At 39.9% G+C, this 27582-nt stretch overlaps 4 protein-coding genes across 6 annotated transcripts in view; all 4 read right to left on the reverse strand.

Moving 5' to 3' along the window:
* pxnb (paxillin b) overlaps positions 1-5994 on the reverse strand; it is a 28965-nt gene extending 22971 nt beyond the window's left edge. The window contains exon 1 of one of the 2 annotated variants that reach the window (XM_084727806.1): positions 5835-5994. In XM_084727806.1, coding sequence (XP_084583932.1) covers positions 5835-5847 — 13 coding nt within the window. In that variant the 5' untranslated portion in view covers positions 5848-5994. The remainder of the gene's footprint in view (positions 1-5834) is intronic. The other variant, XM_084727807.1, reaches the window with a different exon arrangement.
* Positions 5995-7262: 1268 nt separating this feature from the next.
* ctu1 (cytosolic thiouridylase subunit 1 homolog (S. pombe)) lies at positions 7263-9077 on the reverse strand. The gene is made up of 2 exons (XM_084727808.1): positions 8500-9077; positions 7263-7881 (listed from the first exon to the last, which is right to left on the reverse strand). Exons 1-2 carry the CDS (start codon positions 8993-8995, stop codon positions 7346-7348), a joined length of 1032 nt encoding a protein of 343 aa, XP_084583934.1. The 5' UTR covers positions 8996-9077; the 3' UTR covers positions 7263-7345.
* Positions 9078-12361: 3284 nt separating this feature from the next.
* Positions 12362-16451, reverse strand: crybb2 (crystallin, beta B2). Its single transcript, XM_084727809.1, has 5 exons — positions 16364-16451; positions 16149-16267; positions 14267-14399; positions 12801-12943; positions 12362-12696 (listed from the first exon to the last, which is right to left on the reverse strand). Exons 1-5 carry the CDS (start codon positions 16424-16426, stop codon positions 12528-12530), a joined length of 627 nt encoding a protein of 208 aa, XP_084583935.1. The 5' UTR covers positions 16427-16451; the 3' UTR covers positions 12362-12527.
* A 5016-nt stretch (positions 16452-21467) lies between these two features.
* Positions 21468-27132, reverse strand: LOC146319768 (beta-crystallin B3-like). 2 transcript variants are annotated; one of them, XM_084729406.1, is made up of 6 exons: positions 26927-27132; positions 26523-26620; positions 24710-24828; positions 24055-24187; positions 22192-22334; positions 21470-21781 (listed from the first exon to the last, which is right to left on the reverse strand). In XM_084729406.1, the coding sequence occupies exons 2-6, from the start codon at positions 26595-26597 to the stop codon at positions 21526-21528; spliced, it is 726 nt and encodes a 241-aa protein (XP_084585532.1). In that variant the 5' UTR covers positions 26598-26620; positions 26927-27132; the 3' UTR covers positions 21470-21525. The 2 variants fall into 2 exon arrangements, with proteins under 2 accessions (XP_084585531.1, XP_084585532.1); XM_084729405.1 differs by having other exon boundaries at positions 21468-21781; positions 26523-27132.
* Between the last annotated feature and the right edge of the window lie 450 nt (positions 27133-27582).

Raw genomic sequence — 27582 nt, forward strand, 5'->3', positions numbered from 1 at the left:
CTGGTATGCACTAACCTCACAGCTCTCATGGGGTGATGATAGCTAGTCTGGTAACACTAACTGTGTGCCGCCGCCCGCCACACTGGGACACAGAAACCACGAAGACCTTCAAAGATCTTCTGGTATGCTGTGTAAACACTGTAAACATTTAAGAGCACGCTGCTTCTACAACTCTTCCTCCTGCCTGGAGAAACAGACCTTCCTCTGCACGGTGATCAGCTGATACTGTTACAGTGCATCCGACGCACAGCTGTGTGTTTACAGGAGGCATGTTTAGCAGGTGCATCTGTCTGTTTCACCTCCTCTAGAAACACATGAGCCTCAGAGAGTCTGCAAAACAGAGCCGAGATGAGGCCCGTCTGCTGTCTGCTTAGTGTTTCTTCTCAGATGATCACAGACTCTTCAGTGTTTTACTCACTCAGCCGAACGTAAATAGGCCTTAAGATTACATTAAGTTTGTCTACAGGGGTGGGTTGCACCAACTGGTCTTCATTAAGCCTGGTCCTAACTGCAGAGTCAGTCTTGTTAAGACCAGTCTTTAGAATGGATTTCACCTCAGTTGCACCAACCAGACTTAAGCCCAGTCTTATCAGCGTTCATTCATGTGAATGCCGTCTTGCTGATTTGTAACTAGTCATTTCAACATTATGGAGGATCAAAGCCTCCTGTTCGACAACCAGTGGCTGCTAGGCTGCTCTGATTCATCTCATTTCAATGGGATCTTCCTCGGTCCATGGCACACCCTTCCACAGGGTTTCATTAAAATCGGGCCAGTAGCTTTTCTGTCATCCTGCTGACAGACACACAACAAACAAACAGCAACAAATTACCACCCAATGAACCTGGGGTTTTGGGGCCCCGTGGCCCCTTTCCTGCATCAATATTCCAGCCCAGGATTTGATTAATTGGTAATCTGCCAACAGCTGATTTACAACCAAATGGAGAGTCAAATGTTCGTCTCAATTCAGGCCTGACCCTGCAGCACAATCTCTACTAATCCAGCATGTTCAGTGTTAACCTGCAGACATGGAGCAGGGCATCGACAGCCCACTGAGGTCAGTCTGCCTGAATCTCACACAGTCCTGAGGATTTCACAGAGGGCGAGTCTAGCTTCATCATACCACGCAAACATGACACACAGGAGCCAGAGGACAGGACGGTGTGCCACATGTGCTTTAAGAGCCACATCTGGCTGAGGACTCGTCCCTGTGGCTACATCGGTAACGAGAGCGAGGCCGGGCCTGGCTGCCACCTGGGCTGGACTGTAAAAGACTGATCAGAGACACTATGACTCAGAGGAACACACTGGAGAACTGCTCGCGCTGCGCTGAGGGAATCCCCTTCCTCGAGCGTCCAGCAGTGTGGGCAGATCAATATACAAAGAGAGGAGCCTGATCGGGTTTCCAGACACCTCCATGTTGACCTGTCAGTCATCAATGAGCCTCAGAACGAGGGGCTGGGGGGGGGGGGGGGGGGGGTGTTAGCTGGGGGGTACAGTAAAGCATTTACAAATATTTAGGGAGGAACGTGGGACGGGTTTATCGAACAATGTGAGCAGAAAGGTTTAAAGGAACAGTTCAGATTATTTGAAGTGTGGTTGTATGTGTGGCACTAAGCGACGGAGCTGCTGTAAAAAAGTTTTAAGGATTTCTACACACATAGATTATTTATATGAAATTTATGTAATTTCTAAAATATTTTGGTTTGCTTTTATTTATTTATTTATTCTAAATTTCTAAACAGCTTTGTCCCAGACAAGAATTCATAACTTCAAACAATTTAAAAACTGAGTTAAAAGCCTTTAAAATCTAAAACTAACAATACCTACTGATAACAGAGGTATAAAAATGTGCTGTTATAATCTTATGATCATCTTTGTTTTAAAGTGATTTTTTAATAAAAAGGTTGGCTTTTTAAAGTTGTGTCTCTCGTTTCCATCAACTCTGTCAGACTTTTGAAAAAACATGATTTAATCAGGCATAAAACGGGTTTGCTAGGACCTTCGTCTCACTTCCTGGTTTAAAAGAGGTGAGAAAATTGCTCAAGCACTGGTAAACTTTCTATTTTTCTACAAATTAATTAAAATTATACTGTTATCAGCTGTACTGACTCTGCAGCCCTTCTACATTAAAGCTAAATAACAATTATGGTTTAAAAATGTATATTTTGATCAAGAGAGGTGTATTTATTTATTTTTTAAATATATTTTCCAGCATAATTGAAGAGTAAAAATTAAAACGCCCTCAAAATACATTTTTACCCAAATTCTCAGGAATGTGTGGCCTGCAAAACAGAAACGATGTGCTGGTGGGAACGCCAAACCGCCACCGAGGTAAAACGCTTAGTCCGAACTATCCCTTTAACCCAGTTAACTTCACAGCTCTGTGATCGTCGAGCCACCAGACGACAAAAAGACATTTTTAACAATCTCCAGGTGTCTACAGTGACCAGAGGAGCCGTGTTTGAGGAGGACGGACAGAAACGGACAGCCCTCCCTCTGGCGGCGGCGTGTTCAGGACTCACAGCAGCGGTAGGAGGCGAGTCATGACCCAGAGAGTATTTGGCCTTGGACCCTGACACACAGTGATGTTCGACATTCCTCAGCAGCCTCGTCCCCTCCCTCAGCCTGACTGCAGGCTGCCTCTCAACCAACAATCAACCCTTTCAGTGGCCCATGGCAGGCCGAGCAGCTAACGTGCCCTGGAGGTTTTCTCACAGAAAGCCAAACCCAAAATGTGGCCCATCGTCTCTCCGCTGCCTGTCTGCTTCAGAACAACAGGACAATAAATACAGATTCCTGACACAACCTGTTTATTCTGAATTAGCAAAGTAAATATAGCAAACTGACCAGCTGCTGAAACTATAACAACAAAATTAGAAGTTCAGAGGTTCAGTGTCAAAGGTCAAGGGCCGATGAACTGAAGAGGTGATTGGTTAGTGAGGCACAAAAAATAGATGGAGCTGATAAGACAGCATGGAGCTCAACACAGGCAGTATTAGGGAAGTCACAGTTCTCAAAATCCACCATACACTTCAGTTTATCGCACTGATGACTTCGCCGTTGTTACACTATCAAGTATTGATTTGTAAAGATCAATAGATCATTGGTTTTATGTACTGACAACTGGCATTCACATTTTCAAATTGTTCTTTAAAAAACAGTCTATATGGGTATGAAACTCAAAAATACAGATTTTTCCTCTGGGCTGTAAAGCTGGTTTTGGTGTGAGCTGCAGAGTGTCAGAGATATCGGCTGTAGAGATGTCTGCCTCCTCTCATATGTAATCGAACTAAACGGTACTCAGCCTGTGATGCTCAAAGCTACGAAATATTCAAAAATAATGTCTCTAAAAATTTTATATTTTATATTTTTTATTTGCTAAATAAAGATTTTTATTATTAATAATATTCCAAAAACATGACTTGGTAACTCGAGATAATCCACAGACCTTTGTGTGAGTGCTTCCTTTCTATTAGAAATAAAGTAGTTCCAGCAGATTCTGCTGCAGAAAGAAAGTAGTTCCTACATGAAACTGTTCAAAATAAGTTCTGTGAATTATTTTGAGTAACTGGGTCGTGATTTCTGGAAAGAAACATAGCTGTTGAGTTTTCAGATGTATTATTTTGGTGGTCTGAGCACCACAAGCTGAGGGTCATGAAGCTACATTATAGTGGAGAGAAGGTAAAGTCGATGTCAACATTGTGAAGACATGATGGTACTCAGTACCAGAGGTACCAGAGGTACAATTCATCTGGACATGACAGAGACAGCATAAACGCTCACAAGAGCGACCTTTTGCTGTCAAACACCAGAGAAAGAAGAAGTGTGCAGCTGCAGCTCTGCTTCAACTCATCCAGAAGAAAACACGGTGATGCACAGATCTGTCCAGTTAAGTTACAACTGGTGGGTCAAATGACAAATCAGAGATCAGAATATTTGACTCCCACAAAGACCGTGTGCAATTGACCCTTCACTAAGCCCCGCCTCCAAACAGCAACTGTCCAATCATAGGTATGAATTAGGTATGGCTGTCAAGCTTTGTATTTCTCTCTTTTTTTCTAAGTCTCTCAATTACGTGAAACACAAGATCAAATGTGTGGGGGGATGGATTAAACTCTGGCTTCATCTGCTCTAACATAAACTGCAAACATTAGCATGTGTGGCTAACTAATACTAATACTAGCTGCAGTAACTTCACCTCCACCACTGCATCTGCGTTTGTTGTGTGTTGTTACGTGTCTTCTGTGATCACGGTCTGGCTGAGTGTATTTCTGTCTTCTATCATGTAGATACACCTGCTGTATTTCACCATCTGACCAATGTTTGCTGAGATGTAAGCTAGCTTTAGCCTCAGTCTGTTAGCATTAATGTTACATCATGTACGCAGCTGTTAGCTAACTTTACATAAACACTTTCACAGGGTTCTGGTTTTAAAACGTGTCAGATGGAAACATTAAAACATCAGCTGGAGACTCTCAGCTGACTCAAGTTGAGTTAGCATTAGCATTAGCTCACACCAGCCAGCTACTCTTATGAAATCTGCTTGTGAGTCTTTATTTTAGTAACAAAATCCACCGTCGTCAGCTGGAAATGAAAATCTGTTTTTGTTTACGTCTCTAATGAATCACAGACCTCTTCAACAATTACTTCCAATTTCAATGTTAAATCTGCCACCGTTACCATCATAAACTGCATAAATGAGAAAAAAGGGAAAATGTAAAGTTTGTCAGGCATAGCAACAGTAACTAAGGAGGGCGGTGCTTAGTGAAGGGTCAGTAGTCCTTCTACCTGTCTCTCCCCCTCTCTGTCTCCCTCTCAGTCAAACTCACATGTTGGCTGCAGCTGCACTTTCAGCTCAGCTGATCGGTAAACAGGAAAAATGTAAAAACTCGGGTCTTTTTTGTTTAATGGAATCTGAATCAACTGTACATCTATTTTAGTAGTGTCATGTTGTTTCTGCCTTTTGCAGGGAAGTTCGGTGCTTCCAACTGGAGTTTTTCTCAGTGATATTAGGTGATATCTCAGAGACAAATGGTTGCATTACTAATTAGATTTTTCTGTTCTGCTGGTGAGGATTCTTTTAACGTCAATTATCTTAGAATATTTATTAAACATCATTTTATTTGGTATATAATGACTAAGTGGGTAAAGGCAAACAGGAAAAGTTCAGAACATTTCATCACTTTACTGAATGCTGCCTTTAAAACCTGGAAATGACACATCACACAGTATAACAATGTGCCAAATCTATCACGATATCCAGTCTCATATCGCGATATATCAGATATATTGCCCGGCCCAGTAGAGACGTTATAACGGGAGCAGAGCTCACAGAGATCTGAATGAGGAGGCCTGTTGACTCCAACACTTCAAAGCTGGAATGAGGAGCCTGAGGGCACAAAGTTTAAGTTAAAGTAAGGTTAAAGCTCCTCCATGTCAAAATGTCACACAAGTGTCTCCTCCCTTCGGCGAACAAATTCATCTACAGCAGTTTATTTAACACATTAATATGAGACACACTGACTGACTGCACACAGGACAGTTTAACAGGACGAGGTGTTAAACTAAAGGCTAGCGATGTCCAGCCGCTAACTTACTACGATGTTTATGAGGCTCAAACAAAACGGCTCTAATGTGAAAATACACGCCGTGACTGTGATGTAACATTTCAGACAGAAAACACACAGTTTCATACATGAAGGTGGTTCAGAACGGTTGTTTTTTAACGTTAAAATCAGGTCGTTAACAGTTAACTCCTCCACCCTGCTCCCTGCTCCTCTCTGATGGCTGTAAAAACACACAGCGGCGGTTTAAAAACGGCGTCAGGACTCACCTAAATCGTCCATGTTGTGTGTCCGTCTTCAGTCTGGGACAGTCTGGTGTTTGTTGAGCTTCAGCACTGATTATAAACTCTCAGTTTTCCTTTCAGAACTTCTCCTCTGACCTGCTGCTGCTGTCTGAAGTTGGACTCTCGCAGCTCTCGTGAACGCGCTTCAATGTGTGCATGTGTACTTTACCAGAGCGCGCGCCGCAGGACTGACGCTCTGTGATGATGATGATGATGATGAGCGACACCTAGCGGCCAGAACACGGAGTTACAGATTTAACATACAGACACAGACACAAGACCTGATTACAAAGTGATCCTTAAACTAAGAATATTCAAATCACACAATCAAACCCGCTGCGGCTTTTAAATTACCTTTAATTTGAAAGATAGAACCGGACGTATCTTTATGATTTTATATTAGAGATTTTATTATAATTTATTTTTCTATTATTAATACTATTAAAAACAAATGGAAAAAAATATTATTTTCTTGTCGTTTATCACTTATTAATCATTAATCCCTGTATCAAAGTATTATCATATTCTGAACAAGAGACTTGGTGCCCTCCAGTGGCCACAGTCTGTAACTACAAGTGCATTTTAATAAAGCTGGACGGAATTACATTAACACAACGTCCGGTTCTGTAATTCAAAATAAAAGTAATTAAAACAGTAGCCGTTTTGATTTTCTAATTTGAATATTTCTAGCTAAAGTATCACTTTGTAAACGTTTCTGACTTGATAGTGTTGAACAACTTGCTTGTATAAAGATGGATGAAACGTAATAAAGCCTTTTTACTGGGCAACAATCCAGAAAGAGAGTAAGCTTACGCCTGTAACTAGGTAGACTACTCCTGTTAACTTCGGCTATACTGTTAGCTAACTGGAAGACTTTTTTTTTTTTTCCTTTTTTTTAAACCCAACTTTATTGAAGTGTGTAAAAATGATATTAAATTCAAACATGACATGAAGCAGTATGAAACACTTCTTACACAGACCACAGCCAAGCAGCAATTTATTTATTTAATTTATTGATTATTAAGTATTAATTCCTGTATCAAAGTATTATTATATTCGGAACAAGAGTGTTGGTGCCCTCCAGTGGCCACAGTCAGAAACTACAACTAATATTAATAAAGCTAGACAGAATTACATTCACACAACATCCGGTTGTATGATCCAGAATAAAAGATATTACAAGTGAATAAAATAAAATTAGAATAATGATAAACAAAGGTCAGATTATTATTACTATTAATAATAATAATAATAACTGTCAATCATTATTATTTATTACTATCATAGAAAGTGTTTTACTAAATAAAAATATTCAATATAAGCTTTCAGTAAATATTCAAGTGATGATAAATGAAAACAAGATAATTGACTAATTTGAAAGATCTCTTCCCATGTAAAACACAACAAATGTGGTTCATTCTAAAATTTCATAATTTATTTCATTTCATCATCTTCATCTTGCGGTAAAATAAAACAGTGGATAATAATAATAATTGTCAAAAGTCTACAGATTTGAGCTTCCTCTCTTCCCTCTCAGTGAGAGGCTGCTGGGAGAGGATCTTATCGTGCAGCCGGTGGTGTTTTCCGATCCCCAGCTTTGGCAGACCTCGGTTCAGCCCCTCCAACAGCACACATGACTTGCACAGAGTCTGGCTGGAGATGTAGCCGCAGCGGTTGCAGGTGCCCTGAACCGGCATCTTCACGCCCTCCCTCACCGACAGGTTCTCCCCTGAGTGGATGACGTCCATGATGGAGCTCGGCCTGACGCTCTCCAGGTCTTTTAGAAACGTCCTCGCATAGCCTCGGTAAGCATTAGGAGAGTAGATGCACTCAGTGGAAAAGTAGTCCAGCTTCTTAAAGTACGCGTACAGAACTATCTCCTTCTCGTACGCGTATTTGAGGGGTTTGCATCGCGGCACAACCCCATCGCCTTCACTGGCTGTGGAGATGGTGGTGCAGCGGCGAAGACGAGCGATGTCCCCTCTCAAGACGTTCATCAAAACTGTCTCTGCCACGTCATCAGCATTGTGACCTGTGAGGAAACAACACACACATCAGACACTGTAGAAAAGTCTAGCAAAATATTTAGTTTTTCACATTAAAAGGTCATTTTGGTATTTTTAAAGCTGGACCTTTGTTCACATATTTGGGGGTTTAAGTGAGTAATTAGGAGACTTGGATTACACCAGATGAGCAGTATGGAGATTTTATGTTTCTATTCTGTTCTCTTCTATTCTGCAATGCTGTTCACCTGTTTTTTGTTGGACTAAAAACCTAAACCTGACCTTCAATCAGCATGAGGGTGAGCAGATAAAGACAGAATTTTCATTTTTGGGTGAATTATCCCTTTGAGGTCAAATGTGCCCATCCAATAAAAGTGCTTGTTTTTGCTGCTGACAGGCTCAAATTAATATTCTATGTCACTGGTTTCCAACATGGGGATCCTGACCCCACCAGGGGTCACCAAAGCATCACAGGTGGTCATGAGGCCTTCTTGATGGACCAGTTCCAAAACATTTTGTCCCCATCAGTCATTTAGACCCCAAAATATGTCAGAACAGGGCCCAGGTTCAAAAGTGCCAGAGTTAACCTTGAAGACTCCGTCACGTTCTCACACCGACGCTGTAATGTTATCTGGGTGTGGAGTTACCTGTGCAGATCTTATCCACCTTCAGCATGATGGCTCCTCTGTCGAGCGCCTGCCGTCTGAACACGCCACAGAAGGTGCAGTTGTTTTTCAGCCCCACCTGTTTCACTATAGCATCCATAGTCCATCCGTACAGTTCCTCATACGACACGATCTTCAGAGGCAGCTCATATTGCTGCTGATTCCTCTTTACTGTCTCCAAGGAGTCGTCACGGTAACCAGTGATCCCCTCATCCACCGAGAGGAGCATCAGTTCAAGGCCATAGTTGTAGCGCTCATTAAGGAGCTTCATCACATGTGCGAGCACCGTTGAGTCTTTTCCACCCGAGGCGGCGATTCCTACCGTCTCCCCGTGTTTGAAGAGCTTCGCTGCCACGATGGTCTGATGCACCTCCTCCTCGAAGGCCCAGAAGAAGCACCCCTTACACAGCGAGTGGCCCGTCTTCGGACGTTTCAGCACCGCTCGCTTGTCAAGGCAGCTGCTGCACAGGACAGGCATCTCGACTAGTGGAGAATTGTTTTTTCAAAGGACAACAGTGTTTAAATAGTTACAGAAATGATCCCAAATATCTTCAAGTCAAAGTCTTAAATGAAGACAAGCCTATAGAACTGTAGAAAAATACATATATTTTTTCTTTACTGAATGAAAAAAAAAATACTTTGTCTCAGTTTCACAGCACATGAAGATTACAACTAGGGTTTAATTATGCAGTATGTTTATCTAGAAAAATTACAAAATTCTAAATATTCAAGGATATGGAAGAGCATTCAGGCCAGATGTGTGAAAAAAGGAGAGACCAAAGTTATTTTTAATTTAGCATTCTGAGAATAAAGTCAAAATTAGGTTTACAATATTAGATTTTCACAGTGTGATAACTTTCTCAGAAAATATCACAGTTTCACAGTATTACACAATCATCATCAGTTACAATGGCCGTTAAAGGAATTAACACAGAGGGGCTTTCTTGGTTGAATTAACCCTTTAATATAACATCACAGTTACTCACAATCACAATAAAGTCACACTATGGCCAAGTGCAACATCCAAATCACAGAGTCAGAACCAAACTGCAGTTTTTCTCCAGAGGAAAGAAAACATGTTTGTTTGGTTCAGAACTCAGTAAATATCACATCATCACAATTTTAATAGTTTTTTTTTCAGTGAACATGACAACTGTAATGCAAAACTGATCATTTCTACCAATCATACTGCAACTGCAATTTCAGTCAAAGTAATGACTAGAAGAATTCAACACCGTAGATGACGAAATGTACACGATATGAAAAGTTTAAATTTTAATACTACTGTATATCGTGACACTGATCTACTGCTACAGTCCAAAATGTTGAAAATTAGATTTAATGGAAACAAAGTTATGCAGGGAATAAAGTGAAAATGTCAGTATTATTTCCAAGACATAGGAAAGATATTATTCTTGGCCCCAGGACTCTTATGTACAATTTGCAGACTAAATTATCTGATTTTTAAAGGTTACTAATATCAAACAATCCACTGCAGAGAAATAAAGGACCTGTTAACAAAAGGACATCACTCCTTCAACAACATAAGAGGGAAATAACTTACTTATACGAGGCTACAGTAAGATTGGTGGACTAGTATGTTTTTGTGGCTAAAGAGTTTAACAAAATGACTCATTTAACGTCTTTAATCATCGTCTAACAGGAATGTAATTGACTTCCTGTTCTCAAACTGAACCTCGGATTTAACTTGAGTTTGACTCCTGTTTAAAAATCCAACAATCTTAACTTGATACAGACAATCCCAGAACTTTGCACAAAACTTTTTGAAATGATTAGTTATGATTAAAACACACTAAAACATCAGTTAATTAGCTGTCAGGTTTCACAACATGATTAAAGTCCAACGACAGCAAATTCAATAGAGCCAGAAGGTCAATATTAAATCTAGCTAGCCAAGCTAAGCTCCTGATCAGTCGTGTCTTGATAGAATCTGCGGAAGATCTCGCGAGAGTGATCATTTTATCCGTAAGATTGATCTGTCCGTAACCCTGACCAGGTGTTTTTGTCCCTGAGCCCCTCCGCATCCAAACCACAGCTTTGTCAGACAATAAAACATAAATACTTTGTACAATGTACAAGCTGAAGACAATAAGTGTATAAATCTCGCGAGAGTTTCTCAAATAGGGTTCCCATGTAGACACGATCTAGAGGAGCCACATTTACATGAGGAAACATTTCATACCAAAGTGTCCGACGAACCGACGTCTGAGCTGAGAGTGTGGAGAGGAAGATCACGGCGAAAAAAAACTACAAGTTCAACTTCTCTTTGTTAAACTACATGAGAATTACCGCGACGAAATAAGGTAGAGTTAGCATGTTGTTTCATCATGAGGCGATACCTCTTCTTCGCCGGGAAACAGGAAGTGACGATACCCGTATGAACCCCTACAGCACCACCTATTGGTCGAAGTTGGTCAGTGTCACTGAAATGTTTTTATGACACGATTATAAAACCACTGAAAGGTTTTTGAGTAAGATTTTGGTTGTTTATCGGCAGAATGTTGTAGAAACTGATTATAATATTCATCAGTATGTGATCATTAGTGTCTGATCACCTGGAAATATGAACTGTTGTGTTTTTATGACTTTAGAGCAAACCCTTTATATCTGCAGGAGCAGGTCCTCTTCCACACAGCTGGCTTTGAGGCATTTTGATATAGTAGCCAAACCATGTAATTATAGTGTCATTCGACCATTAACTTACAATGTGAAAGAAGCAGCCGTAAAATGTTGGATACATTTTTTGAGTGTCATAACCCCAATAAAATGATTCATTTGACAATCAGGATTTGATCCATTTGGACCAATAACATTTGGAAAGTCTAGAAGAGCTGCGTCATTAAATCTTATGTGCTATAAACCTTAAATTAACAAGCTTGGCTGCAGAAGTTTCTAGTGCAATTTGCTCTACAATTCAGAAGATCCAGGTCATTTTAACTGACTTGATGCACCACTGAGCAGCTTTCATAGGAAAGAACAGCGGCCCACCTCCAACACTGTATCCACTTCACCTTAAAGATATAATGTGTAACATTTCCACATTAAAATTTCTAAAAATGTTGATCATATGTTTATATTTTAAGTTGTGCACTTGCATTATCCAACATTTCCAACAATCATCAATTGCAGAGAAATTCATAATTTAAAGTAACAGAGCATTTCCTATTAGCCACTGCAAGCTAGTTGCTAGAACTTAAAAAAAAAATCATGAGATAGATCAGGTAAGACATAAAGTGAAGACAGAAGTAGTGGAACATGACTAAACATAACTTGAATAAAACTTTAATACATCACCTCGTCCTGATTTCTGCCTGAATCATGTCTGATAGATTTTCATCCGCAATGGTGGTTGTTTAACAATGAATACAACAACTCCCATGATCCCACACTACTTCACGATGTCATCAAACTACATCTTATATTACTCTAAAGTGAGAGACCCCTGTATAGTGGCAGAATCTACATATTGTGTATTTAATACTTTCTTGAACCTGCCATGTTGCTCTACCATGTTTCTATAGTAACCCAGAACAGACGAATCAAACACTGGCTCTGGTTTGTCTGTTCTGGGCTACCGTAGAAACATGGCGGTTCAACATGGCAGCCTCCAAGGAACAGGACCCACTCCCAATGTAGATATGAAGGGTCAATTCTAAGGTAACAAAAACACGGGTATCCTTATTTGCAGATGATTATACAGTAATGAAAACATATTTATGAATATTATATTCCATTTCTGCTGGTAGATCTGTATAAATCTGACACAGTGGACCTATGAGACGTTGCTGATCAGAGGGTGAAACATACACAACCGAGTCAAATGTAAGCAATGAGGATTTATTAGTTTTGCTTCACAGACTGTCACCACTGCAGCAGCTGCAGTAGATATCAAAATGCTGTTTGGTGTAAATGAAGGACAAACGGGGTTTCTGCTGGGAGGGAGCAGGGGCTGCTGAGGTCAGGGTTCATGACAAGAAAGAGTCACAAGCTTAGTTGACAGGGTGAAAAGCACCCCTCTGATGCCACTGCATGTCTCTGATGCGCCGAACCGACTGGATTTGAGGAATCTCGGCCCCGAACTCAGCGTTGTCCTTATACTCCCCCTTTTCAAACAGGTACTGGTAGCCTCTGTAGCCTGGATACTGGTATCCCACCCAACTGGTGCACCGTCACAGAGGGAAGGAGTGCAGGTGAGAGACAGTTAGAGGCAAGACATGTAGGAGTCAAAGTACCACACAACGTATGCAGGAGGCTGGACTCACGTGCCGCTCTGGACCCGAACAGAGGAGACCTTCTCCTGGTAGCCGTGTGCGTGGAAGCTGGGGACGTCGTCATCAATGATTTCTATCTTCTTCCCTGCGAAGCTGGGGTTTTCATAAAGGACAATCTTGTGCTCCTGGCTGTCCTGAGAGAGTCAAGTCAAGTCAAGTCAGTCTTATTTGTAATCTCAAGGTTCTTTTCAAACAGAGCAGCACTCGATCATAATCTTTATATACCATACTTGCCAACACTCCCAGTTTTCCTGTTTTTCACTGCTCTCTCTTGTTTCCCTCCTGCGGTCACAATTTTCCCGTATTTCTCCCACTTTATAACACATTTCCAAAACTTCTCGACCCATCCATGCTCTCATAAGAGTACACGGAGAAAATAATACTCAAGAAAGTTTCAGACGTCCCGGTCAGAAGGTAAAATTCCTGTTTTTTTGGAGAAAAGGGGCACATTTTGTCTAAGAGCAGCGTACCTAATGTCAGTGATGGAAAGAGTACTGAATATCTGAAGTACTGTTACATCACTGCAATATTACTCAATTACAAGTAAAAGTAAAAAGTATAATTGTATTAGTTGCTATTTAATCGTTGACATTTAATGAATGATCAATAGCAGCATTCAATCAAATCTTCAGTCTTAATTACTTCTTTTCTGTTCTGCTCATTATTTTCATTTCCTTTTCCTTATTCAACAAATGAGGTGAGGATATTACTCTTATTTCCAGACAATTGATTAAATATCAATTAATACATTTTAATTGGTCATATTCCTAACGGCAGTTAATCAGTGAATAATTGTTAACACGCCAATTCCAAACCTGTGTCTGCAGCAGTGTTTTGGGTTTTTTCATCCTGGTTTTCATTGATCTGTTTGTGATCAAATCGCCTTATTGGCTACAAAAATCCAGTCGTAAGGTTTGGGAATTAATTCAACTTGTTCTTATTTATGATTTTAAAAGAAACTAAGTAGATTACATAGTGTAATACATACTTGATTACAAGTAAAAGTACAGACTTGAAAATCATAAAAGTACAAATATCCAAAAAACTACTAAATTATAGTAATGAGAGTATTTGTAATTAGTTACTTCCAGCCCACGCCTGCACTGCCCCAGCTGATTCAGCTGTTTTCTCCTCTGCCTCTTTCCTGTTAAGACTTTCTTTTGATGAGATTTTGAATTCTCATTGGGCAGCATCAAGTTAAAAACTGCATGAATAACCAATAGCAGGCTTGATTTCCAGCCAGGTGTGAACCACTGGAAAACTGCTGAGCAGTTTATGACCACATGATAAATTAACAAACAAATATTATTTGATGGCCTTGCTGCCTTTCAGGCCTGAAATCGTGTCATTTCCGGCCTGATGCTCAGCCGTCTGATGGAGGAGAGAATCATTAACCCGATGGACGATTTGTTAAAATGGGATTATTTATGTAGGAGTAAGAAAATCTCCTTTCTTACCACTTTAATCGGGCGGAATGCAACAATGGTGTCACTACGCCGGCTGTTGGTCCAGGAATCCCAGCGAGGATACTCCCCCTTCTCAAACACATACTGCTCCCCCTTACAGTTGGGCTGCTCGTATCCCACCCATCTGAGGAGGAAGAGGAGGAAGAGGAGGAAGAGGAGGAGGGTTCAGATTAGAGCTGCAAAGACTGCTTGATTAATCCCATGATTCTGGGGGGCCTCAAAAAACTGAGGGGAAGATGAAGAGAAACGCTACAAAAAAAAAAAAAAAAAAAAAATTACAAAAAATAAAATCAAGTTTTGAATTAATATTACGTGTAATATTTTTAAAATATAATTCATAATGTATATATTATTGAATGTAATTATTATTGCACCAGTAAAAGTCATGTTTGTCTTTTAGCTGCTCCTGTTAGGGGTCACCACAGCCAATCATCTGCCCGCTGGCAGACCAGGCCCCGCCCACCTGATGGATGGATCTGCGTATTTGATTTGGCACAACCCTCCCCATTTATCTGTGCTCGGGACCAGCAACTTTAAAATGCTCTGCTTGTGGATCCCCTGTGGGCGGGGAACACGGGTCTGACCCGAGGACACTTGGACATGTGGTCAGGAGGAGGCGGGGATCAAACCGCCAAACCTGCGGAGGTCACAGAGACCAGCTCTACCACAGCCGCCCCAGTATTACATGAATAAAAGTACAGTGATATATTCAGTTTTTTTGTTTGTTTGTTTGTTTTACATCAGCTGTAGTTTTCAAAGACACCTAAAAAGAAGCTAATGCCAGAGAACTGCTGGATTAATCAATTACTTGTCAACACTCAAATAATCGCCAACTATTTTTATAATCATTTAATCAGTTTGAGTAATTTTTTGAGAGAAAAATATCATATTTCATCTTCTAAAATATGAATATTGTCTGTTTTCTTGATTCCTCAATAGGGCTTTTAACACTGCACTTAGCTCCATGCTACGAGAGCTGTTAGCCCCCGGCTAATGGTATGTTGAGACTACTGGCAACAGAGCATCAGGCTACAAGTTATCTTCAGTGGAAACTGTTGACATGAAGCTATAAACTGACATCTGACAGTTGGGTGTTGTGTGAGAAATGAAAGCTGAGTTAGATTTAAAGATATAAAACTTTGGTTATTTTGTAGATGTGTGAAAATACAGCCTAGCGCTTGCTAGCTTTGCTTCAGTGCAGAGTTAGCCCAAATTTGTGGGCTCATCCCCTGAAAATCGACTAAACCCCGGGCTAAAAGCTTCAGGTGTGAAATGAGGCTTAAGGATTAAAGGAGTAGTCCTGCAACATTAACATCGGTTGCTGCACCAACAGTTAGTTAAACCAGGACCAGTGGAAGAGCAGAGTGAAACAGGGCTAACGGGCCAACAACGTGTGTGTGAAGTTATTCCTGTTTAGCTCTTAGCCCAGGCCTAACTGTAGCTCTGGGTTAAGAATATTCACTGTGAAAATCCCTTCTGACAGTAAACTGAATATTTTTGCGTTGTGTTTAAGGATCAGATAACTAATCGATTAAATGAGAAAATAATCAACAGATTAATCGACAATGAAAGAAATCGTTAGTTGCAGCCCTAATTACAGACAGAATTATTATAAATGTATATTTTTCAGCTATTTCTTTTTTATTCTTTTGTTTGTTGTTTTGTTAAAGTCATTTTTTTATTTTAATGCCAGTAAACTAAATTGTTTTTTCACACATAGATGTAGTTAAATAACCCTGAGGACAAAAAGCTGAGGTGTGATCTGTGTAGCACATGTTCATTTGTTTTTCTCAGCCCAGACTCTTTCATGGAGTGACTGTCCCTCTGTTTGAATCATGCTCTGTTTATCTGTCGGTCTCTGACCCACACTCACGGTCCACACAGCACCAGTATGGAGCCCACTTTCTCCACGCCTGCTTCCTGGAGGTTGTTACAGGGACCAGTCAGCTCATGGCAGCGTCCCTGGAAGTTCTCCTGCTCATAGATGACCAGCTGTGGACCAAAGAAAAGACAAGTGTTGATGAGCTCAAGAGAGCCAATCTGATGTTTGGAGGATACAAGGATCCAGATATTTAATATTCCTCCCACCTTAAAGGCACTGGCACCGGGCTGCTGCTGCTTGGTTGCAGGGTTCTGGTGGTCTGTGGCCATAGTGAATGGATCGGCAAGGATGAAACTGAAAACAGACATAAACATTTCATTTCTGGGACACATCTATGCATGTCCACATGATTTTAAAATACGAGCAGGTCAAACTGCTTTAAATCCTACAGTCGTAGATTATTTATTCTATTTTCTCAAACACACAAATACAAAAGCCCCTCTTCTTCTACAACACGTCTGTGAAGTCTGAACATGGAATTACAGCGATGCAAAATGCAGTTTTTCATAGATTAAACCTAAAACAGCTGTAAAAGGAGAATAAACACGGATAAAAACGATATAAAATCAAACGTAGCGGACATGAAGCTCTTACCAGTACCTGTCTGTGCCAGTGTGTTTGTGATGGCACGATGAGCTCAATATATATGGGACGCCCAGGGGTGGAAACTCTGCCAACAGTACCCACAGTGTCCAAGCCGGCCTGCTGAGCGTCCTGCCATAGGCCCAGCACGCTGAAATGAGGGGTCACCGTGCAGCCTGCCCCCACCCCGGGGTGTCACACTCCCACAAAGTTATTTCATTAGTTGTCAGTTTTGTCCAGCCAGTCATTGTTCGATATCCACATGATTCAGCACAAACAGTGCCAAGAGTCCCACACCTACAATGAGAGCCAGAGAGGGACAGAAGGACTGTAAAAGATGGGTTTTACTGAGCCGCAGAGATGTGAATAACAGCCCAAATACTGCTGAATATTTACACAAATGGACGTTTGTTTAATATTTCATTTCTAGAAAAACATTGTTAAAGTTTAATGTCTCTGTTGTTTGGGAGAGAGCAGCTCCAGAGCCTTCATGTGTTTGTCAGTCGGAGCTGTTGATACCTGCCTTCTGTCTCCTGCTGGCGGTGAAACCGTCCAGAAAGACGCATTTAAAATCAAAAGAAAACAATATGACATATTTTCTTCATATTTTCAATAATCCTGCAAAGGAACAGCAGCTAATTTTTCTTCTACTGAAGTAAAGATATTCTGTGAACATGGACAAATGTCATTTTTTACTGTAAGTGTACATTTAGGCAGTATTACGTATAATATAAATAGGACAGATGCAAACTGTGATAGAAACTGCAGATTTTACATGGAATTAGGTGTTTTGTGGTACAGAAGATTTATAATGTAATTAAGTGACTGTCTTAAGTTAAAGATAAAGGTCAACTTAACTGTGATCATACAATCATGCAAAGTATAATTATTCAGTCAAATTCATTCTCTGCATTTAACCAGTGTTATTGAGATCACTGGGCAGCTACTGCACAGCACCCAGGGACCAACTCCAGGTAGACGTTATGCATTTATGTGCCATTTTGCATTACAGGCGCTTTATTTGAATATTTAATGTTTTCAGTGTTGGAGAGTAATGAACTGCACGTAATTAAACATGTAATTAAACATCATTTTGTAGAAGCTTGTTCTGCATAATTACTTTTTTTTGCCATTTATCTGACCAGGTGGGCACTTTCTGCAATAAACTCAATTAAGTGGCATGTGTTGCCGGCCTGTGACTTTTTTGTATTATATTTTTCAGGGTTGTAAATAAAGACGAGTTGCACTGGGGTCTGTGGGATGTGGTGGGCGTAGAGAAGGTGGGTCATCCGACAATGTGTTGAGTGGAGAATGAGAGAACTGACCCTTTAGATTCAGACTGACACCTGTATTCAAAGAAAAGTGCCATTTATCACGTAACAAGCCTCGATGTTTGTCACCTTGGTATTTAGAGTGTCGTAGATGTTGTTCAGTGTGCAACAGACGCCCTGCTCAACCAACTCCTGGTTTCACCAAAGACAAAGTTTAATGTTGTGCAGATTCACCTAATTTTCTAGTTTGTTAAAAATGATCTTGAAGCATCACCTGAAGACACTTCCTCTGCAGACACCTGTGAGACCCAACCAAAGAAGTTACACAACTGCTGTCTCTTCTTTCACAATAAAGTAAGGAAATACTTCATAGTTCAGTAATAATGAAGTGATGTTCATAACATGGCCTCAGTAGTTCAGACACTCAAATTGCTACCTGATTTTAATACATTTAGGCGAGTATTATTTAAGATTTTTAAAATGCACCTACCCCGTCCTATGGAGCCTCAAAGTGGTCAATATTAAATATGATATTATGATATCATAATGATGAAGTGAAATTTAGAAAATGAACTAAATTGAGAGATATGTGATTTTCAGAATGACACAGGTTCAGAGGTTTCAGTTATATTATTGATTTCAGAGCTGCAACGATGAGACGAAAGTGTTTTTAATCTGCTATAAATGCGCTGACTTGAAAGTCTCCGTCTCTGCTGGGCTGCACGAAGCTCCTGGTGAAGTTTCTTGAGCTGTGCAAAGCGAAGAGTGACATAGGATGACTCAGCACGACTCAGCACGACTCAGCACGACCTGAACCAGGAGTCATGGTGCTTTCAAAGGTACTTTTCGTATAATAAAATACACTGGTGCGATACCTTAAGATGTTTTTCATTATAACCCCCCTGGAGAAAGATTCACCAGCCTCCACTGGTTCAGTGAACTGTTCGTGGTGTGTTCAAATGCAGCTTCATCATTTAAATGAATCATGAATTTCCGTGATCAAAGTCATGCTACTGAAAATAATGTGTGACGTTTCAGTATTTTTTCACTTTATTACACTTAATTTAAGTTCAACAGACAGTGAAGGACAACATTCAGAACATGTGCAGGTATTTTTGAGTTGAGGACATCATCATGGATCAATATTTTTCACCATTTCCTGACATTTTATGGACCAAACAACCAATCGATTAATGGAGAAATATTTTGACAGATTAATCAATGATGAACATAATCATTAGCTGCAACCCAAGTGATACTTATTATTCTGATTATATTACTGACTACATTTTTAAATAGGTAATTAGTCACTGTACTGGAATAATTTTTTTAAATTATTTATTAACGAAATATAAAACACGGTGAAACTGTTTGGCTTGACAGTGTTTTTAGGGCTGCAGTTAATGATTATTGTTTATCATTGATTAATTGGTCAGTTATTTTTTCAGTGATTTGATTAAATGTTTGGTCCATGAAATGTCAGAAAATGTTGAAAAATGTTGATCAAAGTCCAAGATGACGTCCTCAAATGTCTTGTTTTGTCCACAACTTAAAAATATTCAGTTTACTGTCAGAGAGGAAAGAAACCAGAAAATATTCACATTTAAGAAACTGAAATCAGAGAATTCTGTTGATTAATAATAGATTAAACATTGCAGATTTGTTTTATGTTTGTTGTCGGTTTATTAGTTTGTCCAGCTGTTTCTTTCTTTGTTTTGCACAACTGATTGATTGATTGATTGATTGATTCATTCATTCATTGATTTAAGGACAAAAATGGTGAAGTGAAATATTTTTTCATTAGTGGTGTGTGCAGTGTATGGTAGGATATCATTCTTCATTTTAAAATTGTAATCTTACTAATAATCACAATTTTAATATATCTGTAATCTGATTATGGTTTTTTTTAATCTGTAACTGTAATGGAATGCAGTTATCTTTTTTTTTAAATCCAGATTACATAATCCTTTTGGATTTAATCAATGTGATGTTTTGTAAACCTGGTCATGAATGACTCCTGTTTTACTGTTTCATGTCAAAATGGCTGCAGAGAAAACTGTGGACAAACGTCTTCTCCTCGATTTCTGTTTTTGAATATTACATCAACGTCTAATAAATAACAGCCTGCATGATTAATCTGATGTCATCATACAAGATAATCATGTTTGCAGATGGAAGTGATTTGGATTTGGGCAACACAGATCTCATCATCATCATCATCATCAGATGACTCATATTTAAAGCAGAGTCCTCTGTGGACAGAAGCAGTTCTGTTTCCACTGAAATATCCAGAAAATATAACAGCAAAAATAAAAAAAAACAGCTAAATAAAACTCTCCTCCTGCTTCATTTTAACTGATTAACATCCTGTTTGTCTGTGAAAATGTAAACAGGCTCGTTTCATCTGAAATGATTTTCTGTATAAAGGCATCAGAATTAAACTTTTTCATAACCAGTTAAAAACTCACTGTAGAGTTTCAAATGATCAAGTCTGTTCTTTGACTTAAATTTACATAAAATTATAATTGAGTACTGAGAACAATTTGAATTAATATCCAAACCTTTCATCTGCATTTTTGTGGCCAGTAAGCATCATCTGATCACAAATGAACCAATTAGAACCATGAGAAACTAAACACTGCAGCAGGACAGGTTTGGACTGTGGATGTTAATGATTAATCATTAATTGATTAATCACCACTGAGAGTTCAACCAATTGAAAATGTATTCATGGATATTTGATCAATAGTCTACAAATGGCAGTAATCACACATCAGCTGACGTCGTGTTTTTCTGGTGGAGCTGAAACTTTAACTTAAGATGAGAAGAAAAAAACTGAAAAAGTGAAAATTAGAAAATAATTCTTATCCTATCTTAAAATGATTAATGATTAATCAAATGTTAGAATTTTCAACTACCTGTCAGGGAAAATGAAAAAAAAATCAACCCTAGTTTATGGAGGTGACGTTAACAACTGAGCAGAACAGAACAGATTCAGAATTTAGACTCAAAAACTCTGAGTAGTTTTTGAGACAAATACTTTCAACTTTCACTGAAGTATTTTTCCAACACAACTTTTACTTGCAGCTGAGTGACAGTACTTTGTACTCCTTCCACCAGTTCTTACTTATATTGAGATAAGTTGAGTCTAATGTGGTTAATATTTCCTCCTGATGCTACGGATCATTATCATTAAATGCACAATGATGACTGTAGAGGAGAATGCAGCACACTCTGTTTTAATAGCAGGCAGACATACAGGATGACATCATTTCACTGTCATGTGACCCTGATGACGAGGAGATGTCTGACTAAACATGAGCAGTAAAAGTTTTTTGGTGTCTCAGACTCACATGTAGAACATCACCAACAAACTCTGGGTCAAACATCTTTTATTGGCCACTGAAACATACATGGCACTCCTCTGTGGGCACAAGCAGCGTTTGCTGTGGTTAGGTTAAGGCACTGGGGGCAGCGTGGGGGGGAGGAGGAGGCAGGTGAGGTGAGGATCCTGCTCAGCTGGCTCCAGCTGTGGCAGGAGGGGCGGGGGGCGCCGGGGCGGGGTCGGGGTCGGGGCCGGGGCCGGGGGCGGGGGCAGGAGCGGGGTCGGGGACGATGAAACAGCCCCTCTTGTGCCACTGCATGTCCCGCACACGTCGGACTGACTGGATCTGAGGGGCAGGGGCCTCCCAGTCGTTCCAGTGCTTGAAGTCTCCTTGCTCGAAGATAAACTGGCGCCCTCTGTAGCCGGGGTACATGTAGCCCACCCATCTGCAGGGACGGGGACAGACAATGTGTCAGGCTTGTGTTACAACATCTTCAAAGTAATGTTAGACGATACAGAGGCATTTGTATGGAGTTGAGCAGATAAATTTGGAAAAACATGATGAGAATTTAGAATTTGTTTCAACCTGCAAATAGAAATAAGAACATCACCTATAAATCTACAAATTCCTGTAAATAAATGCAGATACCTAAATATTGCAGTGAAACACATTATAATTAAGTAATTTAATGTAATTAACATAATTATAATAAAGTAAAATAAGATAACTCAGACACTTCTGCAGTCTGATAAAGGTGTAGGCTGAAGCCACAGCTGGTAACTCCTACAGTTTTAAGAGCAGATTAACATCAGAAAAGACACATGGATAAAAAGTTTGATGTTTGGAGGGTCTTACGTTCCGTTCAGAGCCTTGACGCTCGCTACACGATCCTGGAACCCGTGACCCCACAAGCTGGGAACGTCATCATCAACGATCTCCATCTTCCTCCCAGTGAATCCAGGGTTCTCATACAACTGGAGCTTGTGATCAGCACCGTCCTGCAGAGCACAGATAGACACACACACACACACACACACACACACACACACACACACACACACACACACACACACACACACACGTGAGAAAATATCGATACACCTAAGTATCACCATGTTATGTCGTGTAAAGATGTAACACCAAGAAATTTTTAACATTTTTACATTTTTTAATCATATAAAATCTGTAGTTGCTTTTAACTTAAAGTTCTTCTGTTTTCCCTCTAAAGTAAAATAAAGGAAGCAGCCATGACCTCAGAATCTGTAAAAAATCATTTTCATAATCAATAATAATTTATTGTTACATCCACACTGTTGTGATTCATGCAAAGATTTGTGGCGGTGGTTCCTTTTGTGTTCTGTTCACATAACTGTGTTGTTATTTATCTTCACTCTTCTGATCACATAAATTTTTTTATAAATATGGCGGTAAGTTCTTTACACTCTGAGATTTTTCCTAAAACTTGATTTAAAAAAAAATTATACATCATCTTCTTTAGCTCACCTGTGCAGGAGAACCATTTTTGGTTCCTGTTAGAACTTTATATGAAAGTTCACTTGAAACTCTTTCAAAACAGTTCTACCTAGAACCCAAAATAAAGGGTTAAATGTAGAACCATCTGTGAAAGGTTTCACCTAGAACCCCCTGTGAGAGGTTCTACAGAGAATCCTTTCATGGTGCAATGGTTCCACTTAGAACCTTCCCTGGAGGTTCTATCCAGAACCTCTCTACCTTTCTAAGGGTGCTAAGAAGAATCCAACCGGGGAGTTCTACCAAGAACATTTTTATATACCAATGGTTTTATGTAGAACACACTCAGGAGGCTCTACAGAGAACATTTTTATGTTCCAAGGGGGTTCTATCGAGAACTGTTTTATATTATGGTACAAAGAACCTTTGACAAACCCTTGAGGAGAGGGTTCTTCAAGGATTTCAACAATCCTTCAACCCCTTTGGAACCTTTATTTCTAAGAGTGGAGCCTGTCAAACATTTAAAGAGCTTCATGTTTCAGATGTTTATTTGATAGTAGATCGATTAAATTTTAAATGATCAATCAGATTCTTAACAACTGATTAACTGATCATTGATTAATTATTATCTCTAGTATTGACAGATTTTTTTGGGTTAATAAACATGGAGGTTTAGTTCTGGACTTGAAACAGAGCTGGTCGTTATGTTAGATGTGCACAGAGACGTCATTATCTGGATCTGGATCTGGATCTGGATCTGGATCCGGATCTGGATCTGTTGTTTTCAGATAGAAAACCAGAGGTGGATTATGACACAAGTTGCATCAAACTGAGCAGATGTTTTATTCTCTAACCTGATATTCGTTGTCAATGAATTTGTTGTGTCCTCAGAGCATCAAGTTAAATTTATATTGGTATATAAAGTAAAATTTGACAGGAAGGAGCCAAGAGGAAGTCTGTCGTCTGGCAGAGATGTTTGTTGAATCAGGAAACTTTAGACTTAAAATGAGAAAAAAAGATAAAAAAAAAAAAACACCTTCAACTTTTGGTTGAGGAAAATTTGGAGACGTGACATCAACAGTTAAAAGTAACTAATTATTTCAGGTTTTATTTTTATTATTAATAATATAAATTATCTAAAATGTTTTTTGACATCTAGTGTTCCTTCTTACTTTAATTTGACAATAATAACCTGGGTGTGTTCTGTCTGTCTGTCTGTCTGTCTGTCTGTCTGTCTGTCTGACTCACCACTTTGAGTGGCCTTAGAGACAGGAGGGAGTAGCTGTTCTGGCTGTTGGTCCAGGTGTCCCAGCGTGGGTACTCGCCCTTCTCCAGGATGAACTGCTCCCCGGTGAACCCGTGACGATCGTAACCCGCCCAGCTGACAGGAGACAAGACGACACACAAACATGATCAAACTATATGCTGAAAACATATTTTCTTACTACAGCATGTTTTCTGAATGAACTGAAAGGTACAATATTTTCATCAGCAATTAATCAGTTATTTTCTCAATTAATCGATCAGCTGTTTGGTCCATGAAATGTCAAAAAATGGTGATCAAAGCTCAAAGTGACGTCCTCAAATGTCTTGTTTTGTCCACAACTCAAAGATATTCAGTTTACTGTCAGAGAGGAGGAAAGAAACCAGAAAATATTCAAATTCAAGAAGCTGAAATCAGTAATATTGATTTAAAGACCAAAAAAATTATGAAATGTATGTTTTTTAGATTGCTTTATGTTACACTTTGTTTTTTCCGTTGTATTTAAAGCACTTTGGATGTGATGTACAGGTAAAGTTGTCTTACAGTTGGAGAATACGGAGAGTTTGTCAGCAAAATTGTGTTTTTTGCATTGTTTGCCTTTAAAGACATGAATGTGTGAGTGAGTTGTGCGTTACTCACGGTCCTGACTCGACTATGACAGATCCGACCTTCTCCAGTCCCTTCTCCGTCACATCTTTACACTCTGCAGAGAACTCCGCCTTGCAGCCCTGGAAGTTCTCGAACTCAAACAGCACCACCTGGACCGCACAGCAGAAATACGGGAATTCACCTGTGAGGAGTCACTTCGGATAAAAGCTTCAAAAAGTGTCTTTAAATCTCACAAATCAGACAGAGGACCATTCAAACATGCAGGGACATGAAGTAGACCTGCACACATGTCAGAGGAGCATTAACTTAATTTTTTAAAATGATAAATAGTCTTATCAATCACAACACAACAGAGTGGCACCATAAAATATCATACTTTTTTCTTTAAGTCCTCAAAAAGAAATTGTTCCTCCTTAATTCACTCTCATCGTTCCACCGTGAAAAATGTTTTCATTGAAAGGTTCAGCTTTGTGAGTTTCAGAGGAAGTGCACCAATTTGCACACGTGAAGAGACTTTGGATGGAAATGTCTAATTAGATTTTATGACTCCTGAGCAGATATCACACTTTCTTGTTGTATGTAGTCTATGTGGTTACAAAGGGCCCCCAAAGCCAAAAACCACATAACCACAGTTATCAGATCTGCAGTTTTCTTGCAGAACTGGGCTGTTTCTTTTTAACTTTAATTAAAAAAAAGTTTTCCACCTCCTTTTTTATCTTTACTGTATTATTAGGAGTCATGCCTGAAAATATCTGATAAATGATATGACGTGTAATTTTCTTACCCCACATTTCCTGTTTGTACGTTTATCAATGTTTGTTGAATGGAGTGGCTTCCAAAACTTTATTCCACTCCTTATGATTTGTTTAAAAAAAATCCTTGACTGTAAATATCTGAATAAGTCTGTGTGAGGAAGCATTAACTCCTCTCTTAACCAGAGTCGGGTTACTTATGACGAGTTGGAAGGAAAGGTTGGTACAAAGTTTTACTCTGTCACTGTGTCACTCATTTGAGAAGACAAACAAACGCCATTGGACAACCAACAGATCGTGCTCCTTTGATAACGTGATGTTACTGCCATTATTTATATTTACACTATATTGGGGGAAAGTGTGATAAATTTATTTATTCCATTATAAAACTGTTCATATCATTTACATAAATATTTTAAGGAAATGCAGCATCTGTGAGCAGTTTCATGTAGGAACTACTGTCTTTCTGCTCACAACAAGGTCTGTAGATTATCTTGAATAATAATATCTGGAAAGAAATGCTGCTGTTCAGGTCTTCAAATTCAAAATTTCATGTGCGATCCAGTCCAGTATCTGCAAAACTCTGTAAATCACAACAAAACTATCGAGATGGAAATGTATGTATGTTTTTTTTATGCTGTGTTGAGGCTTTTGAGGGTCTTCAAGTTTTCACTTTTATTTTTTTTGTTTTACATTTTCTATCTTGTTCCTTTGTTTGTGTATGAGATGGTATTATGTTATTTCTGCTGATATTTTGTTGTTATTTTATTTCCATCCAAAATCAGGTTGCAGAGGTATCAGTTCCAGCAGGGAACCTCAGACATCCCTCTCCCCGGCTACATTAACCAGCTCTGACTGGGGGAACCTGAGACGTTCCCAGGCCAGGGTGGAGATACAATCCCTCCACCTGGTCCTCGGTCTGCCCCGTGGTCTCCTCCCAGCTGGACGTGTCTGGAACACCTCCCTGTGGAGGCGACCGTTTCATTTATCTTTTTTAATTTTATTGTAGAGTGTTTTTAAATGTCATTATAGATAGATTTGCTGTGATTTGGTTGGAGTCAGTGAGCGGTCCTGGTTCTCTGTTCTGGTACCTTGTATGTGGCTCCGGCTCCACCCTGGCTCTTCCCAGCAGCCAGCTGCTCTGGGGCACTCTGCTGCTCCGACATCCTCCTGATCCACGTCTCCTCCACTTTTTGGCAGCAGCACACGCACAGACAGAGCACCATCCATCATGCACACACACACACGAGCACAGATACACACACAGGAGGAGGAGAGCTCAATATTACACCACTGAATCAGATTGTGTCAACTCTGGTTGAAAATATTCTGTTCTTTCATCCTCATCCTTTAAAGTTAACCCTCATCAGCCCATTATCTGGTTCCATTACAATCCATGAGACCAAAATCATCCAAACCTGGGTCTTCACTGGCTGCAGCACCTTCTACCTCCATCAGACTGGACTTGTTATTAGGCCACAGTGAGGTTTTTTACCTGGGTTTGCCTGCTAGAAGTGGTCGTGTCCCTCTGTTTCTGTGCCACTGGGTGTTTGGTGGGGTTGAGCCATTAGAGGGCAGGGACAGGGGGGGTATTTATGGTTTATTTCTGGCCACAACAGCAGAAAAGGTGAAGCTGTTGATACAGCAAGTCTGTCGCTCACATTGTGTCCGTAACGCTGCCTCTCAATAGGCAGCTGTGTTGGCACACGCTGGCCTGCCCGTCCATCCGCACGGCTGCCAGCGAGCACTGTGTGCGGGCACAGGGACAGAGAGCCAAGAGGATTCAGCAAACAGCTCTGCTCAGCACAAACACACACACACACACACACACACACACACACACACACACTGGGACTACACCCAGACTGAACCACACCAAACTTCCTCACAGCCTCCTCCTGAATCTGGGTCAGTTTTTATCAGCAGAAGCAAATAGTTTCTTTCACAACAGGACTGTCATGATGTTCTCTAAAAAGAATTCACTCTAACAATAGTGTCACGATATCTACAGAATATTCATAATAATATCAAACCTGTCAGTCAAATTCATCTTTTACTTGTTTATTGTGAATTATATGTGAAATGAATTAAACTGAAAACATGAATGTAAGGAGGTGAAGAGAGTCTCTAACCATAAAATAATCTACAGAA

The sequence above is a fragment of the Lutjanus erythropterus genome, chromosome 10 (genome assembly GCF_056507025.1).
Source record: "Lutjanus erythropterus isolate fLutEry1 chromosome 10, fLutEry1.hap2, whole genome shotgun sequence".
Taxonomy (NCBI): Eukaryota; Metazoa; Chordata; class Actinopteri; order Lutjaniformes; family Lutjanidae; genus Lutjanus; species Lutjanus erythropterus.

What these genes read in the sequence shown, in the direction of transcription:
- LOC146319768 (XM_084729405.1), bottom strand. Translation starts at nt 26,657, where the DNA reads ATGGTGCTCTGTCTGTGCGTGTGCTGCTGCCAAAAAGTGGAGGAGACG. An exon ending in GAGCCGGAGCCACATACAAG is followed by an intron (nt 24,829 to 26,522) that starts GTACCAGAACAG and finishes TGTGCGGTCCAG; the next exon opens with GTGGTGCTGTTTGAGTTCGA. An exon ending in CTCTAAGGCCACTCAAAGTG is followed by an intron (nt 22,335 to 24,054) that starts GTGAGTCAGACA and finishes TGTGCTCTGCAG; the next exon opens with GACGGTGCTGATCACAAGCT.
- crybb2 (XM_084727809.1), bottom strand. Translation starts at nt 16,426, where the DNA reads ATGGCCACAGACCACCAGAACCCTGCAACCAAGCAGCAGCAGCCCGGT. An exon ending in ATACTGGTGCTGTGTGGACC is followed by an intron (nt 14,400 to 16,148) that starts GTGAGTGTGGGT and finishes CTTCCTCCTCAG; the next exon opens with ATGGGTGGGATACGAGCAGC. An exon ending in GTTCGGGTCCAGAGCGGCAC is followed by an intron (nt 12,697 to 12,800) that starts GTGAGTCCAGCC and finishes ACGGTGCACCAG; the next exon opens with TTGGGTGGGATACCAGTATC.
- ctu1 (XM_084727808.1), bottom strand. Translation starts at nt 8,995, where the DNA reads ATGCCTGTCCTGTGCAGCAGCTGCCTTGACAAGCGAGCGGTGCTGAAA. An exon ending in GGTGGATAAGATCTGCACAG is followed by an intron (nt 7,882 to 8,499) that starts GTAACTCCACAC and finishes GTTTCCTCACAG; the next exon opens with GTCACAATGCTGATGACGTG.